An 18,117-nucleotide genomic window follows, 5' to 3' on the forward strand; every position below is an offset into this window, starting at 1 on the left:
GAATTTATTGATAAAAAAATTAACAATAATAATAACTAATCATTGTAAAAATAATTATTTTAATATTTCAAATTAGAGGTATATATATATATATATATATATATATATATATATATATATATATATAATTTATATAATAGAATGTATTCAAGATTGAAAAAAATAAAAACATATCTGCCTTTATTGTAAAAAAGTATAGCGAGTACATAGATTTAGCCTTTTAAGGTCTTTAGTAATTTTGTATGAAAATGCTTTTAACAGTACCAAAAATTTGTCATACATTAACGTTTATCTTTCTGGAAAAAACATTTTCGGTTTGCATATAAACATAACAATAGTACGGAATAATTGAATTAAAAGCACATTAATCGTTCTTATATTGAGCGTAAATGTCACATATTCACTTGAGTTTTATGTATTAAATCGATGAATATCAATATCAGTAATCCCATCTACAAATTTGTCAATGTCGAAAGTGACATGGTGCTCTTTAAAAATTTTCTGGATGCTATTGCCTTTGATTTAGTTTTCATCTGGAATAGGAGACATGATATGATTAGTAAAAACTGATGTTACAATGTGCGTTGAGTCAAAGGCACAGATGCAGGATTTCGAGGCAGTTATTGGCCAGTAGTTTTTAGGTCTTGTCATTTAAAATAAATTCACTCGAGCAGTACCGATTACTTTTTTTTGTTATTTATACAGAGAATGGTTTACTGCTGTTTACATTCATTAGGTGCAGAAGTATCTTCTTGCATTTTCCCACCTGTTGGTTCATGTGAGCAATCTTCTTCGTCCTCATCCTCATCAACATCATCATCGTCATCATCTCCATCTTCATCATCGTAATCTTCATCTTCGTCTTCTAAACCCTCTCCTAAAATAATAAAATTTAAATAATTAATTACAATTTCGAACATCTTAGTTTTAAATTTTATTATACCTGTGAAGTACAGAACAGCTCTAGGTACTATTCGTTCTCTGATATAATGGCCAATTTCAAAATCAGATGTTAGTAAAAGTTGAGTCTCTTCATCGATTTCTGCTTCTGTTTCATCTGGTACTAATTTATTAATAAAAATAATCATTTATTTAAAATTTTCGAAATTAATCCAATTGATTTAGGTATAATTTTTGTATAAGGTAATTTTGTTATCTTACCAGTTGGTGGATTAAAGAAATTAAAGAATGAATCATTTTGTACAGTTTTAGTAACTGTACGCATTGAACCTCGAGACTTGTGTACTTGATTCTTTTTTATTGTTTTAACCGTAATGTTTTTTCCTTTTTTCCAATCAATTTTACATCCCTAACAAAATGTAAATATACATTGAATTTTTATGCACAGAAATAAATAATACATACAATTCGATTTAATAACATTATCCTATTACCTTGCATTTGTAAATTTCTGGTCCCTCAAAACTGAAGGGATCGTCTTTCTCTGGTTCACATTTCATATGATATTCTTTCGTTAAAACTGAATTGGAAAAATATTCATTGGGAGAGAAGTGAAATTCTAATACAAATCCCTGAAAAACAAAACGAACATTGCAATTATATTCAGTTAAATCTCTTGAAATTAATATTAATATAGTCTGCATACCATAGGATCTTTTTCTAAAAATATAACATTGATATCGTATAAGTGTTTGAAAATGGGTTCATCGTATTCCTGAAGCATGTCCGCTAACATAGCAACATTCTTAAATATGGTTAACCAGAAATTAGGAATGCCTTTAACATCCTCATCTTCGGCTCTATGAAAAAATTGTTCAATTATAAACATAAAAATGTATTTAAAAAAAAAAAAAAAAAAAAAAAAAAACGCACATTGCAATAATTGCACATAGATATATTATATATTTATCATTAAGAAAAAAAAATACTTATGATTACTTAAATTACAATTAGTTTAAATTTGTCTCATCATAATACAGCATAATATAAAATGTATTTACATCGAAAAATGAAATTTTTCATTTACCCATTTTTATTTTTTTTTATATCTGCCTCATCTTTAACTTCTATTTTAACTTTAGATTTTAATTCATTAGTGATCTCCTCTTCGTCTTCACTTTCCCATACACAGCTTTCATCTGTTGGTTCAACAATACCAGATATAATATTGCTCCTTTCTCTATAGATAGGCGCACATAATTGATAATAACGGCATTCAAGTGCATGCACTTCTTCATAAAATTTGGCTTCAATTTGCGTTGTTTTAAATTGAAGCTGTTTGAGTGCCTTTATTCTACGTTTCACTGGTGCAGGTAATTGCTATAATTTAAATTTTATTTATAAATATTATTAATACCAATTTAATAAAATAACTAAAATAACAAAGAATTATTTACATCGACTGAAAAATCATTGATTTTATTGTGCATCACCTCCAAGATATTTGATTGCCTTTTGGTTGTGCCTCTGTGTTTGTCATCTTCATCTTCTACCGATTCCATATCACTTGTATCAGCACGCTCTGGATCCATGGTCATTCTATATTAAAACTAAAATAAAAATACAAATGCATGGTTAGTGAGTGAGTGAGTGAGTGAATATGTGTGTGTGTGTGTGCGTGCGTGCGTGCGTGCGTGCGTGCGCTTGCTCAAAAAGACCATCAAATGATTAACTACGCTTAATTGGCTTAACCAAATGTTACGTGCCTTTAAAAAATCAACAAATGTAAGCCATGAATAAATAAATAACGCCACGATAATCAAATTAATTAATGATTCTATGAAACAGGAAATATGCCGCAAAGTACTGTTATAAATTAAAAAAAGAAATTCAAATTTATGGTCCATTGTAATAAACGCGAAGGAAATGGTTAGATCAAAGTCAGTGATAATATATACCATCCTAATGCAAAAAATCAATTTTAAATATTCGTTGCAGAATTTTCGTCAATAGGTAACAAGTAATTATTGGGGAGGGGAAAAAAAATATTATATTCGCAAAGATTGCCGTTAATGGAAACAAATGTGATGTCAGAAATGAGGTTAAAGGTAAATTGAAAAAATCTAAAAATCAGAATGTAATGTTCGGTATTCAATGGTCGAATCACCATTTACTTTCTTTACATTAAATGAAAATCTGCGAAGCTAGCGGTGCGCACATGGGAAAATATCCATTATCATGTACAACATTGACAAAACGTGCGATCGAGACAAAGTTGTCGGTCTGATAAAATAAAGAGGAAATCCCCTACTAAAGCTATAAATTTCAGATAAATTTTTCTTATTGAAAAGAAATTTTTTATAAATACTTTTCACCGCACGCCTTTACCCGGCGACTTACCTTTTATTAAGGACAATGATGATATTAACGTGCTCGTCTCCGTTCACAGTTGAGAAAAAGAAAGAGAAATGTAAGTGAATCGAAATAAGCAACGAACGAATTGTTCCGAATTATCGTAACCGGCAGTATATGAATGAGAAGTATGCTGGCTCCGCTATGCCCGTGTGCTTTAGAAATTGGAAGACGCAAATTATTTTGCCGTCTGAAGTTAGCGTTATAATTACGCGGGAACAAGCAACTTCCGGTCTTCGGTGTTGATGATGGCTGTGTGTTGGATTTTAGTAAACTTGATATGGGTAAATTCTATATAAGGAATCCGTAATTTGGCACGTGCTTATCTGTTTTCTTATAACTCTTAACTATTCATGTCAAATAATTTGATATTCTTGTTTTTTAAATCTCAACCTATAATTTGCTCGGTTATTACATTTCAAAAATATAAAATAACAAACAAACGGTGTCGTAAACATCGATATAAATACCATAAAAAGTTTTAAAGTCAGGGAATTAAAAGAGAAATTAGATAAAGGATTTATTATTACAGTAGTTTATAATAAAAAATTTCATCAAGCCGAAATTGTCGATTAAAATTGCAAATAAGAAAAAATTAATTAAGCTGTCATAAATATTAATGTATCTTTATATTAAGTATAATTACTTGATTTTTATATTTAAAAAATCGAATTCTCCAACTGATACATAAAATATGCGTAACTATGTTTTTAATACATTAAAATTATGTAACAAAATAATTAAAGAAATAAATACATTTAATTTTATAACTGATGCCAAAAATTATGTTTACTATGACGTTAAAGATACGCATATTGTTTAAATTTTATGAAAGATAATTTAATAAACAAAAAAATTCAGTAATATTTTATTTATAACATTTTCATACATTCCATAGATACGTAATATTACTGATTGGCAATCAAAATACTGGCTTTATTACGTAGACTTGAGATATATATTTTGATTTAAGGCCAATGATAATTATATTTCGGTAATAATATCGCTATTATATTTATCTTCAATCATGAATTGTGTATATACGGAAAAAATATAATTAAAATCAATAGTATCAAATAGAATCAAATATAACCTCCAATGCATATTATTTAAAATGTGAAATTACTTTTAAAAAATCATATATATATATATATATACATATTTATTTTACTTCATATTCAAAAGTTTTTTATTTTCAATAATCGAAAATAACAAAATAGAATTTTTATAATGTTAATATCAATGAATCAGTATATACATAATTAGGAAGGAAATTTGGACATACGTGAAAATATATTTATTTTACTTTTTAAATGTACAAATTTTTTTCATTTAAAAATTAAAGCAATATAATATATTAATATTATATCTTACTTATTTTTCAATAATGGATGTATAAGATGCATAATAATTAAATAAGAATTATGTCATAATTAATATAGGACATTTTATTATTTTCAGACATTGAAATCGATAATTTTAAATCTATATAATTTTATTAAGTTTTTTAAAAATATATTATATCTTTATGACAAAATTAATTGATAAATATCATATAATAATTAATATATTTTACTCTGTAGTTTGTCTATATGTATAATGAAAATAAAAATATTTAAATACTTGAACCTAAAATACAATTTTACACATATATTTGATTACTCTGCCATTTAATAAAATGTTTGAATCATCTAAATTTTATGTAACTATTAATTAGACAATATTTTAATGTAATAATAAAAGTAAATGAACGAGCAATGCAACGTAAATATTTATTTTGTATTGTAACTTCTGTTACTAGTTTCTTCTGAAATACCTAATCGCATTAATGCTTAATAGATTTGATCTACTATATATATATATATATATATATATATATATATATATGTATACAATATTCGTAATCTATTGATCTTTAATTTATATTAATGCATCTATGTAAAATTATAATTTTTCGACAACTATAATTTCATAGAACAATAAGTTGAAGCTCTCTAAACACAACCTTGTTTTAAAATAATTCAATTTCAAATGCAGAAGAGGACTATTCATTAATCGCACAGCTTTCGTTTCTCGGCTCAAACTCACAATTCACATTCGTATTAATTCCCGCGCCAAGTGGTTAAATTAGAATTCAAAATTGTAAAAAATGTTGCAAGTAAAAAAGTAAATAATATATAACACAAATGCGTTTTTATTATGTACAGTTAAAATGTATTCACATGGTGCAATAAATTGGTGCAATAAAAGTAGTGAAATGTAAAAGTATCATATAACAATGTAAGCTCATAATGACCTAACAGTTTTTACGGATGATTTTACACATTGATAGGGCGGTTTTATCGCACCTCATGAATCATGTGCGCGCTTGTTTGAAAATTTTTTCGGACGATAGAAAAAATATATATATATATAAGGGAAGCTGATTAAAAAAATAGTTTCGCAATGGAGCTGAATTGAAATAATCTATTCGACTGCTAATGTATTAATTCTGACTGCATTATAATGAAATCATAAAATATAAGCTAATAAAATACTTTTTGGTTATTTTACATTAATTATTATTCTTAATGTACAATATATTTTGTGCAGTAGTACAGTATATTTTGTAATTGTGTACAATATGTTTTATACGATTAAAATATTAATTTCCATAGTTATATGGATATGAACAATCTATTTCTTAAAATTGTTATATTAAATTGATTAATTTAAATATCATTTTTTCTTTTATCTGGCTGAATCAATTAATTGTCATAAGGCTGCACGAAATCTAGAAACTTGTTTCATTTCTCATCGTTCTGCCAGATGAATTATTTTAAAGTAAAGAATACGCTCGACTATGGCTTACATCATTTAAGTCAAATGCATATCGATGATCTGTAAATATAAAATTCGAGCAGCTACATCAGTCATAGTTTTAGTAATATTTTATATATATATATATACTGTTTGAGCAAATAAAAATATAACAACACTGCATTATTTCTGTACTCATTACAATTCAAAATACTTTGATTAAGATGCATTTAATTGCCAATAGAAATATTGATCATCTTAGTACTGGAGTAAAGAATCTAAAAATACGTACATAAAAGTCGCGTACATAAAAGTGGAAATAACATATTTATTAATTTATTATTTACGTGCGCGAATGAACCCAATGAGCTATTGTTCTTATTATTGGCCTTACATTATATAGCGTACATTTAAAAAATTCATTACATTTAGATAATTTGAAAAACTCAATATTTTTATTCTTCGATAAATATTAAGAAATAAAAAAAAAAAAAACATTAGATTTTCTTCGTAGTGCAAATCATCATTCACGCTGTCACGATACACTGATAAGAATTCCAAATTAAAATTGCGATTACATCGACGAGGTAATAAGTTTAAACGGCAAATGCGCATGCGGTTAATGCACACTTTGCATTATCTATAATTGTATTGCTATGCGATTACCTTCGGCACAGCACGTTGTTGGATTTGAACAATATTATTGAGATAGGAAGCCATGATTTATTTCAAATTATTTACTTATTTTATTTAATTTAATAAGAAAAATATACCGAAAGATGTCTCGTGTTATAAATATTTTTAAAGTTATTAGAAACAATTGGAAGAAATCTGTTGCAGGGACAATAGTATTTTCCTATGGTTGCTCATACTTCATCAATACCTATGAGTAAAAATTGTTTTTTTTTTAATAATTATATCATTAATTTTTTTATTGTGTATAACATTGAATGTTATGATTATTTCTTTTGCAAATATTAATAATAATTTTTTACGTATTTGTCGTGTATTTTGATAATTGTCAGATTCTATTATCGATGCTTTTATTTATAAATTTCTTTTTATATATATTTATAGGATAAAGCAGGTTATGAGAAAATATTGTGAAGAGGCAGCAATATATGGAGATCAATCCCTTCCAACAAATATTAGACCTCAACAGATTACTGTTATTCTTAATCCAGCATCCAATAACAGGTTATTATTTATTTAGAGGTTATTATTTTATATAATTTATAATGATTTTTTTGCGCGCGCGCGCACAATGTAATATTTAATTCTAGAAAAGCTAAGCAATTGTTTGAGAAGTATTGCGAACCACTTTTACATCTCGCCGGATTTGCAGTGACAATAATACAAACTCAGTCTGAAAATCAAGCACGAAATTTAGTTGCGAATCTAAATACGCATGCCGATGCGATAGTAGTAGCTGGTGGAGATGGCACATTATCCGATGTCGTTACTGGAATCATGAGAAAATATAAAGAAAATAAGTCGATAGCTAAAGAGTGTCCAATTGGAATCTTACCACTGGGCCAAACTAACAAGGTGGCAGATTCCTTATTTTATGGATATACAGATTTAATCGAAGTTCGAAAACTTGTTAATGCTACAATGGCAATCGTAAGAGGGAAGACAAAATTGGCCGATGTCTTGGAAGTTGAATTATTAGATGTAATTATCAAAATAACAATATTATAGTAAATAATTTTTAAATCATGAAAAACAAATAAATATTTTTAGAATGATGTAGCACACCCTCAAGAATCTGTTTATGCAATAGGTACTGTAGAGTGGGGTGCTTGGAAAGATGCCCAGTCAAGAATAGACAAATATTGGTATTGGGGTTCCCTAAGAAAGTAACATAAAAAAATTAATTGTAAACTAATATTTAAATTGTCAAATTAAGTGAATTTAAAATCTGTAAAGAAAATGTTGAATCTTTCAGATACGTTACGTACATATTTAATGGTTTAAAAAATGATTTAAATTGGGAATGTAATGGTCTTGTACGGTACTCCGATCCATGCAGTGGTTGCTCTAAATGCTATAAAGTAGAAGAGACGACGTCAACTGATAGACGATGGTGGCATGCATTTGTACCAAAAGTAAAAAAATTTTCAACTGGTATTTATACAATTACAATTGTCCATGTAATATTATATATTAAGAATTTATTATAAATATACATTTTAGGCGAAAGTGTGAAAGACTATAGCAAAGTCATTAATAACAATTGTGGAGTGACTCGAGAAATTCCAATTTTTACAACTGAATTAAGTTTAGTAACTCAAAATGTTAATCAAGTAAATCAATCTACACCGTCGATAAAAATTGAATTAGGTACGAGGAGCATATCCAATATTAAAATGTTATATTATTAATTAACAAAATTAACAATGTTTTGTGTTTAGGTCCTAAAAGTATTAATTATACTGATTTTATAATTGAAGGATGGCAAAGATTAAAGGGAAACAAATCATTAATTAATAAAACCTTTGAAGTCAAAGATATTGAAATTCATCCTTCACCTTCTAATAATTTAGGACATAAGGAGCGTACATTTTATATAGATAACGAAGAATTCGAATTAAAATCAGTTAAATTTAAATTGCTTCCAAAAACGATAAAAATATTTTGTTCTGAAAATAAAAATTAGTTTATATTATGTAAAAATCTGTATATATATTTTTAGAAAATAATCGAATAATTGAATTATTTTAATAAAATAATTTTATTATAAAAAATTTGTTTCTATAATTATTTGAATTATATTATTAATCTAAATATATAATATATATTTAAGAACTATTGCAGACTTTCACTTTATAATGCATGTCACAATAAATTATACATCTATAAAATCTTAATTTACTAAACTGAGTATAATAAACATTATGAAACTAATAAACTATATTACAAATAAATAATATATAATGTTAAATTTAATTGCAAATATACGAAACTGTTATTTATAATAAATTTTCAACTTCAATTTAAAGTATTTGTTATAAGAACCTCGACTGTAGGACTCTTAATTAACATGGAAACAAGAGTAAATAAAAAATTATATTAATAATAATCTCCTCATTATGTTAAAACTAAAAATAATATTTAGAAAACTATTTATTATAATATTAAATAATTTTACATTATAAAAAAAAAAACTAAAAAATCTAACAATATAAAAAATAATAATATTTAAACAATATAGTACAATAATTGGAAAGAACAAATAATCATTTGTGAAGTTTACGATTATGTGAATTTAAAATATATTATACGGACAATAGTTATAAATATATAATGTAAAAAAAAATTCGCATTATATACAACTGTAAAAAATTTTAAATTATTGAAAAATATGATTAATGTATCTAGTTAATATTTTCTAAACTATTCATAAATAAATAAAATGAGAATACAAAAGTATTAATTAATTTGTTTGTGAAGAACATGGTGATGCCATATTTTTACTTTCTAGGCACACATCATTATTGCAATCCTTGATCGCTGGTCTAAAATACTGTAATAAAGGATATGTAGGACTGTTTGGCGTTTTTCTAGGCTCTGTTGATCTTGACCTGTTTATTCTGTGAATTGGAGTCGTATCTTGTTTTGGACTTGATAACTTCAAAATAGTTTTACAATTATGTTGAGAATATTTTTCTTTTCTAATTTTCGTCAGCCAATCAATATTCTCTTTTAATTTTTGTGGTGACATTTCTAATAAATGTGGGGCAGTTCCATCTACCACAAAATTTGGTAAATTGGACGTCGGTGAGAAAGCTGTTAACGTCGCATCACGATTAGTAGAACTCGAACTAGATTCATGAAATTCATAACAATTATTTGATTGTACATGTCCTTTGCTACTCGAACACATTTCTGTACAAAAAAGTCTTCTAGCACCTCTATTTTCAACATTTAGACGCTTAGCTGGCGTCTCGAGAGTTTCTTGAACAGGAGACAAAATGAATTTATAACTGCCATCTGACCAATAGCCATTGAATATTTGAACATAACACCTCTTTGACGATCGAAAATGTTTATAAGAATGATCCGTTAAATTTGAATTTGTCGTAGTTACTGCAAAGAATATAAAATTTATAAAATATTTTTAGAATAATAATAGTAGCTTGTGCTATTGTAAAATAAACTTTCTTACCTGGAGTGAGATCTGATTCCGATGAACATTCTGGGATAGTTTGAGATCTAATAACTGTAGGAGTTTTTTCTAAAGTTGATACATCTATTTGATAATTTAATACTTGTGGAATAGGTTCTGCATTACCACAAATATTTATTTTTTCATCTTCGTTAATATGCTCACGTCCTATACGCCATATCCTATGACAAGAATCATCTGAACAAGTAACGATCTGAAATCAAATACAATAACTTTAGTTGTTAAATTTACATGTGAAATTTATTTATCGCTTTGAACATACTTTTGATTCCCCTAGACTACACCATGCTATACAAGTAACCTCTTCTCTATGACCAGAGAGCTTAAGTAAAGGGGCACCAGGCCTTTTTGTGTGCCAAATGTAAGCCAATTCGTCACTCGATCCACTAGCAAGATATTTGCCATCAGGACTAAGGCAAGCTTTAACGTAAAACGTTGAATTCTTATGTCCATAATATTCTGCAACTTTAACAATAAAATTATTATTAACTTATAACAACTTATTCCAAGTTAGTAATTGCATTTATACAACAGCGGTTACTTGGTTTGGAATTGTAAGATGATATATTGTATGCATAAATTATATTATCCATGCAGCTTGCATACAAAGTAATCCTATTTGGGCAAACTAGTAAGGAAGTAAAGCCATTACTATTACTTTTACCTCCATAATTCATAATATGTTTTGCTATGGGTTCTTTTTTATGTATACTATAGTTTTTCCTGAGATCCCATATTTTTATTAAACTAAAAACAAAATTGTACATCAGATTTAAATTATTATAAAAAAGCATAAGATCTTTAAGCAAGTGAATTTACTAGATTTACCCATCACCAGTAGAACATGACAGAAGAGTATAATCATCTTGGAAAGCTAAACCTGTAATACTTTGAATATGATTTTGTCTTCTTATAAAAGATGACGTTTTACGTTGTCTTATTTTATTTGGTAGTTTTGTATTATGTGCATCATATATAGAATTATCAGGTTTAGGTCGATTACTATAACTAGCTCTAGTATCCCATATCATTATTGCTCCGTCACGAGCCCCAGTTGCAAATACAGCTTAAAAGTATTAAATTGAATTAAAAAAAAAAAGATATATATATATATATATACATATATATGCTTTACGAAACAATTAAATACATTGTAAAAACATGAGTCTTTACCTTTGTCATGATGCCGAAAAACAGCGCTCTTAATACTACGAGTATGCGCATGAAATATTTGTAATTCTTGAAAACCCGAAGAAGATACATCCCATAAACGAGCGGTATGATCTCCTGATGCAGTAATTAGTTTCAGTTCTTGTGGCATCCATGCAATATCAAATATGGCATCGGTGTGCGCCTAAAAATAAAAAATATATATATAATCATAATTTATAAAAGAAAATAAGTAATACAATAAATACATATTAATGGCAAACGCGTTTAACAATAGTTACCTGTGTTCCTTCCAATGGTTTGTTATATTTTTGTTTAATAGTCGTATCTTGTAACGCAATTTTTCCATCTTCGTTTGCAAGAGCTATCACTTCTTCATAACCAGGAGCCAAAGAAAATCGACAAGCAAACACTGGTGGCTCTGGATTAAAATCTGGGGCGTTTGTATTTGGTTCAATTCCTTTATAAACATCTTCATAATAACACTTTAAGCGCAACAATGCAATATCATAGTCTTTAATAGAATCTGTTAATAAATAATTGTTTATCAATAATCGATGTAATATGTATTGTTTGCTACTATTTTAAATATTCTGTAGACCATTTGTATGAAATAACCAAGTCCCAGCTAAATTAAGATATCATAACTCTACAAACACTTTTGAGTATAATTTTTTTAATAATTACTTACTTAAGCCTTTTTCTCGATTAGTAATAGACCGAACGATGTTCATAATGCTAATATTAAATACTATTATTATATTAAGTTTTTGTTATTAACTCTGTTTACGCGGGAAAATCTGTCATTTTTCTCAAACAATTCGTAGTTTCATTAAAAGCGCCTAAATTGCCGTTAAGGTCGTTCTGCAATACTTATATTTTCATAGATTTATTTATGTTCTGTTAAAGAATCGTTGGTTCGCATACGCATTTATAATAATTCAAGACAGGTAAGAACACTCAGTATAATAATAAAAAGGAAACAAGAACAAAATAACATCTCTGACAGCACAGGCAAAATTTAATATTATAATTATTTTATGCTATTGCATAGCAACAATTGTTTGTGTTGATATTTTAATTTTTTAATGTAACTAGGGTGTTATATTTTAATTTGACGTTAATTTTTATCGTGTATACTATGGAAAGTTGTTGTTATCGATGAAAGTACAATATTGGAAATTAATGAATATAATGTTTTTATTATTTGTAGAAGAATTAAATTTTAATAAAATGTTCAGCATGCAGTGGTATTATGAAAAAAATGTTTAAGCGCAACAGCACAAGCGATAATTTAACGCAACAATTTAATAACGATGAAGTTCAAAGGTACTTTTTTATTTATAAAAAGAAAAATTATATAACCTAATTATTTTATTTTTTATATATTAAGTTACAATTGTGTTTATATTGTGCAGACTTGTGGAAAATATAAAAGAAATTCCTGACAATTTTCAAATACCTTCGAGCATTCTAAAGCAAAGAGAAAAAAATTGGAATAGCTTATTTGCAAAATATTGTTCAACAGTATGTAATTCAAATTTTTACATAGTCTATCGATCTTCTTATAATAATTTATATTTCGTTGAAATAACACTTTTTTGTATATTCTTTTGTAAATTTTCAGAATAGCTTGGAATTAAAGTACTTGTTAGTATAAATTTTATGCTTGAAAAATTGTTGTGATTACTTGGACAACGTCTGTCTATAATAATATTTAAGCAATGTTTAAAAAGCTATGAAAATAACAATTTTAATATATTAATGTTTCATTTATTGAAACATGTATACCATATTTTTAGGTATCAGAAATTGAATTGAAGATGGTTAATCTCCAATACAATAAAGACATTATCAAGCAACAGTTATCAATGCATAAACCAATTTCAATGATACAATATTGGGTTAATACAGGAAATCAACCTTACTCGGAATATTTTAACAATCGAATAGATTCAGATTCAGGCTCTTCTCTAGTGGAAGAATCTCTAAAGTCAATTAAAATCTTAAATTCTAAATCTCAAGAAATACGTTTTGATCCCAAAAAACATAAAAAAGATGAAAAATCTTTTAAAAAATGTTTTAAAATGTCCGAATCTAGCAGTTCAATTGATACTGCAGACTATATTTTAGCTAATAAAAATACAACAAAGAAAGAAGATACCATAGCAATTGTCGGAGGATCAAAAACTAATGAAAATGTGAATAAAAAGCATTTGTATATACCATATAACACAAGATCTATGAAGAAAAATAACGATTGTAATAAGTATTTTAAAGGTGCAAATATGAACCAGCAAAAGATTATTAAAACAAAATTTATAGCAAAAAAAAGAAGTAATTATCATTCAATTTTATACAGTAAACATAAGAACGACAGTGCCAATAATTCAAAAACTATAACTAACTATGAACAAGAGAAGATTTTAAACAAAGAACTAATAAATAAAAAAAAACATGATCAATCAGTATTTAATACTATAAGTGATGTCAATGATACAAGTAAAAATATCAAAGATATAAATGCAAAGCACAAACATATTGTAAGTATAAAATCAGCAGAAGGAAAATTGAATATTATTAACTCAACTTTTTTCAGTGATAGTGATGAATCGATTACTGAAAGCAAAAGTTATAATAGCTTAAAATGTAGAAATTTACAAGAAAGTAATAATCAAGAATTTCAAAATAGTCTATTCAATTATAATCAAACAAGAAAGAATTTATCTAAAATATTAAAGCGAAAAAAGTTATTTAATGGTACGGAATCTTATATTGATTTATCAGTGACATCTAAAGAGAATTTAAGTATTTTTTCTCCAAAAAATTGTATAAGATATAAGCATCCGGCATTGGAAATTTCTAGGCTTACCTCACACAAATCATATATTGTTAAAGCTTTAAGAGAAAAATCTAGAAAAAAACACAATAGATCCGCGGCAGTAAGATCTGCAGAAAAAAATAAATTAGAATTGCTTAATAATTCATTTAATGTCCAGAATGATAATATTGAACACAATAATCTTAATTCTCAAACTTGTTTTCAAGAGAACAGAAAGGACAACAACGAGGATTCAAATAATTCAGGCATTGTGAATAATAAAAAGCATAATCAATCTACAGATTCTACTATAACAGTACAGAATACTTCTAATAATGAATTGGACAAACAATATAAATTAGATTTATTAAATAATTCCAATAGTTCTCTAACTCGTAAATATAAATTAAAAGACTTAATTATTAGTTTACATAGGTTACCATATAAATATAAAAATTTTAATTTAACAAATGCTGAAACACATACACCAAATAATCAAAATTTGAAAGAAATAGATAAAGATTCTGAAAAACATATAATAAATAATATAAAATGCGTACCGCGTATAAAAAGAAATTTCAACGATAGTTCGATTAATTTTACAGATGATTTAAATCATAATTTTAATAAACATAATGAAAATTGTTCTGAAACTTTTGTTAAAAAAAAATCAATTGTATCCGATCAAAATGAAAATAATTCTAATAATTTAAAAAATATTCCAATCGGTAAACCTAAATATACAACACCTACGAAGAAATTAGAAACAATGAAAAAAGTAAGCAAAAAATCCAAAATAATTTCTCCGCTAGAAAAATCAACTATTAAGAAATTTAAAAAATATAATGGAAATACAATATTAAAAGAATCCATACAAGATACATCTGCTCTATTGGTTAATGAATCAAAAATAAATAATAAAAGATTGAATTTTTGTGAAAATGGCAGTAATTATAAAAATACAGAAAATCTACCTGTTAAAAAAACTAAATCTGTAATTTCTGTAGAGAAATCATATCTAATGAAAGAAGGATGTAAACAGTCAGAAAATGGTTTTTTATATTTTAGGAATTTAATCAAATACAAGGAACATAGTTTACCTCATAAAACTATGAAATATATACCAATTATTTCTTCTTCCGATGAGTCTGAACCGATTATAAAATCAAAAAATAATCGATCAATGGATAAAGTATCTAATAAATCTACTAAAAACGATAATAATTATGAAAATGCTGAAAGCTGTTTGGTTGACAAATCTGGATCTGTAATATTAGAAGCAACGAAAACGCTACGTAAAAAATATAAAAAAGATTTTTTATCACAAACAGCTGTAGTTAGGAAATTTAGAAAACATGAGAAACGTTTATCAGAGGAAACTATGAAATGTATACCGATCATTTCTTCCTGTGATGAATCTTCATAAACTGTGGCATTGAAAAATTATCGATCAACATCACAGAACAAACTATGCAGTAAATTCAAATAAAGCAGAACCAATGGTAAAGAGACTAAAAAATCTAAAAGCGATTCGGAAGAATAGTCAATACTTTCTTGAAAGCAATTATCATTTAGAAAATCATTTGAAAAAGAAATTAAAATACTGAAACGAACTTACTTGTCTATCCTAGATGTTCATATATGAAATGTTAAAAAAAAAAAAACGAAAAAAAAACGAAAAAAGAAAATTATTTGTAAATAGTTATTCAAACAAGGCTTAATTGAGTCAGATTCGATGTACAATTATAAGAAATTATTTTAATAGGTATAATTGATTTAGTTAAATAATATTGTTCATTTAATACTATTTTAAGATAATTTAAAAGTATATTGTGATTAGTTTACATACAAATTTTACAATTTATTAAGTATGAAATATTACTTTAATAAAAAAAAACTATCGGATAAGTTACAAATTTATCTAATAAATTAAATAATAGTAAAATTAAAATATAATTTTTGTTTTTTATTATTATTTGATAAGTCAAAGCAACGATGTATCTAATTATCCTAACATAACGTTACTCAATACAGATTTTATAATAATAGAATTTGAATTACATGTATGGATATATTGTATCACAGAGGCTTATCAGATACACATTGTTGCATAATACTAAAGTAACTTTGTATATAATACAATTGCACATAAATTCAATAAATATAAGTTGAATATTATGATAAGAATCAATTCTAAACGGGGTTATTAATTATTTTATATAAGTTATTTGAAATCTATCAAATATCTAATAATTTAAAATTGAATATAGTTTTATAATAAAAATACAATTAAAATATAGTTTTTAAAGTTTGAGTGTATTTTCATTGTTTAGACTATTGTTTATAAATAAATAACTTTATAAATCAAATAAAGCTGTGAACAATACTTATTAAAATATTGTCACCTCATTTTTATTAATATAATTGGTGTTTCGTAAATGTTTGGAAATTTAAGAATTTTCAGATATTTAAAAAATTTTAAATATTAATAAATATAATACTAAAGCCAATTTATGAATGAGATAATAAGATAATGATGATTTTTAATTAATGATTATAATTAATTAATTGTTATACATCATAATGTAAATTGTACGTCAAGGGTAATTTTGTATAATAAGAACTTATTAATTTAATACGATAAAATTTTATTTATATACTATATGCAACTATAAATTAATTATATATTTTACATAATTATTTCATTATCTTTAACGAGTAGCAGATCCAATGATATGATGCCTTGTAAGGAGAAGATGATGTGGTTGAGATACATATCCTTGTAATGTAATATTCTCCCATTTCATGTCTTTAAATCCATATTTTGTAATATATTTTGTTGGATCAGAATTTAATTGACAACCACCGAAAAATATTGGCCATATTTTTGTTTTCGTAAGTATAATTTGTATCCAACCGATAAATGAGCCTTGCTTATCAGGCAAATGTTCCAAAAATAAGTATTTTCCTTCCTTAAAAATATTATAATCTTTTCAATTTATAAAATTCATATTTGTCTTAATTCGAGTATATTCATTCCTTGCATTTTTTTTAATTAATTTAATATGACGATACGTATTTATTCAAGAATCTATATCTAAATAGGAAATTATAAATTTTGGAAAACAAATAATGTCAATAATAATATTTGAAAATGTAATTATAATGTATCATTTGATGAAATTTTTGACGTTTGTATACTAGTAAGCGATTTTATTCATAAATTTATTTATTACCATTATTTATTACATTATATGTAGGTTTTGTACTTGTAAAAATTTAAAGCCGGAAGACGATTGACATACATTATAATAAATTATGATTGTACAAATACATAAACTACAGTGAATTATCAGTTATCGTGTTTACGAATTTGAAATAGAGTAGTTCAATAAAGATGACATGGAAATTGGAAATATATAATATCTCCATTAATATCGTTTTTATGATACGATATAATAAATACAAAAATATTACATAACATAATAAAAAATTTAAAAAAAAAAATAAAACTTAAAATTACTACTCTATCGTGCGTTTAAGAATTATCAATTGTTTTTTAGAAAATTTCAAAATGAAAATTAATTTTCAAATTCGATATTGCATGGATATTTTATACATATTTTATATTACTTGTTAATGTAATATCGCGCACATTACCATTATTACGTTTTGTTATATTTTATAATTATTTAGCTAACTAGTTAATTTTATTTTAAACCACAAACTTGATTAAATGAAGCAAATGGTTTTTCAAATTTGAATTTGTCAGATGATATTTAAATCCTACTATCATTCAGCTACAACTATAAGCTTATGTTACTTT

At 25.8% G+C, this 18,117-nt stretch overlaps 4 protein-coding genes across 5 annotated transcripts in view; 1 reads left to right on the forward strand and 3 right to left on the reverse strand.

Annotated features, from left to right (window-relative positions):
* Window positions 1-153: 153 nt before the first annotated feature.
* Nap1 (Nucleosome assembly protein 1) lies at window positions 154-2,519 on the reverse strand. Its single transcript, XM_011501607.1, has 7 exons — window positions 2,358-2,519; window positions 1,988-2,280; window positions 1,607-1,760; window positions 1,395-1,532; window positions 1,162-1,309; window positions 944-1,063; window positions 154-877 (listed from the first exon to the last, which is right to left on the reverse strand). Exons 1-7 carry the CDS (start codon window positions 2,496-2,498, stop codon window positions 714-716), a joined length of 1,158 nt encoding a protein of 385 aa, XP_011499909.1. The 5' UTR covers window positions 2,499-2,519; the 3' UTR covers window positions 154-713.
* A 4,343-nt stretch (window positions 2,520-6,862) lies between these two features.
* Window positions 6,863-8,770, forward strand: Mulk (acylglycerol kinase-like protein Mulk). Its single transcript, XM_011501609.1, has 7 exons — window positions 6,863-7,000; window positions 7,189-7,308; window positions 7,395-7,785; window positions 7,855-7,970; window positions 8,060-8,238; window positions 8,308-8,454; window positions 8,526-8,770. The coding sequence occupies exons 1-7, from the start codon at window positions 6,891-6,893 to the stop codon at window positions 8,768-8,770; spliced, it is 1,308 nt and encodes a 435-aa protein (XP_011499911.1). The 5' UTR covers window positions 6,863-6,890.
* A 740-nt stretch (window positions 8,771-9,510) lies between these two features.
* l(2)dtl (WD40 domain-containing protein denticleless) lies at window positions 9,511-12,204 on the reverse strand. The gene is made up of 8 exons (XM_011501683.1): window positions 12,162-12,204; window positions 11,752-11,996; window positions 11,474-11,654; window positions 11,129-11,366; window positions 10,842-11,047; window positions 10,563-10,765; window positions 10,280-10,493; window positions 9,511-10,200 (listed from the first exon to the last, which is right to left on the reverse strand). The coding sequence occupies exons 1-8, from the start codon at window positions 12,202-12,204 to the stop codon at window positions 9,548-9,550; spliced, it is 1,983 nt and encodes a 660-aa protein (XP_011499985.1). The 3' UTR covers window positions 9,511-9,547.
* A 4,753-nt stretch (window positions 12,205-16,957) lies between these two features.
* Window positions 16,958-18,117, reverse strand: part of LOC105363818 (methyltransferase-like protein 7A) — a 37,736-nt gene continuing 36,576 nt past the window's right edge. For both annotated transcript variants that reach the window (XM_011501611.1, XM_011501610.1), the window contains exon 7: window positions 16,958-17,263. In XM_011501611.1, coding sequence (XP_011499913.1) covers window positions 17,003-17,263 — 261 coding nt within the window. In that variant the 3' untranslated portion in view covers window positions 16,958-17,002. The remainder of the gene's footprint in view (window positions 17,264-18,117) is intronic.

The sequence above is a fragment of the Ceratosolen solmsi genome, unplaced genomic scaffold, assembly GCF_000503995.2.
Source record: "Ceratosolen solmsi marchali unplaced genomic scaffold, CerSol_1.0 scaffold28, whole genome shotgun sequence".
Classification (NCBI taxonomy): domain Eukaryota; kingdom Metazoa; phylum Arthropoda; class Insecta; order Hymenoptera; family Agaonidae; genus Ceratosolen; species Ceratosolen solmsi.

Coding starts and splice junctions, on each gene's coding strand:
- Mulk (XM_011501609.1), top strand. CDS start 6,891: ATGTCTCGTGTTATAAATATTTTTAAAGTTATTAGAAACAATTGGAAG. Junction 7,001..7,188: donor TACTTCATCAATACCTATGA/GTAAAAATTGTT, acceptor ATATATTTATAG/GATAAAGCAGGTTATGAGAA. Junction 7,309..7,394: donor AATCCAGCATCCAATAACAG/GTTATTATTTAT, acceptor ATTTAATTCTAG/AAAAGCTAAGCAATTGTTTG.
- Nap1 (XM_011501607.1), bottom strand. CDS start 2,498: ATGACCATGGATCCAGAGCGTGCTGATACAAGTGATATGGAATCGGTA. Junction 1,761..1,987: donor ATAAAAAAAAATAAAAATGG/GTAAATGAAAAA, acceptor ATTTTTTCATAG/AGCCGAAGATGAGGATGTTA. Junction 1,533..1,606: donor TTTTAGAAAAAGATCCTATG/GTATGCAGACTA, acceptor TTTGTTTTTCAG/GGATTTGTATTAGAATTTCA.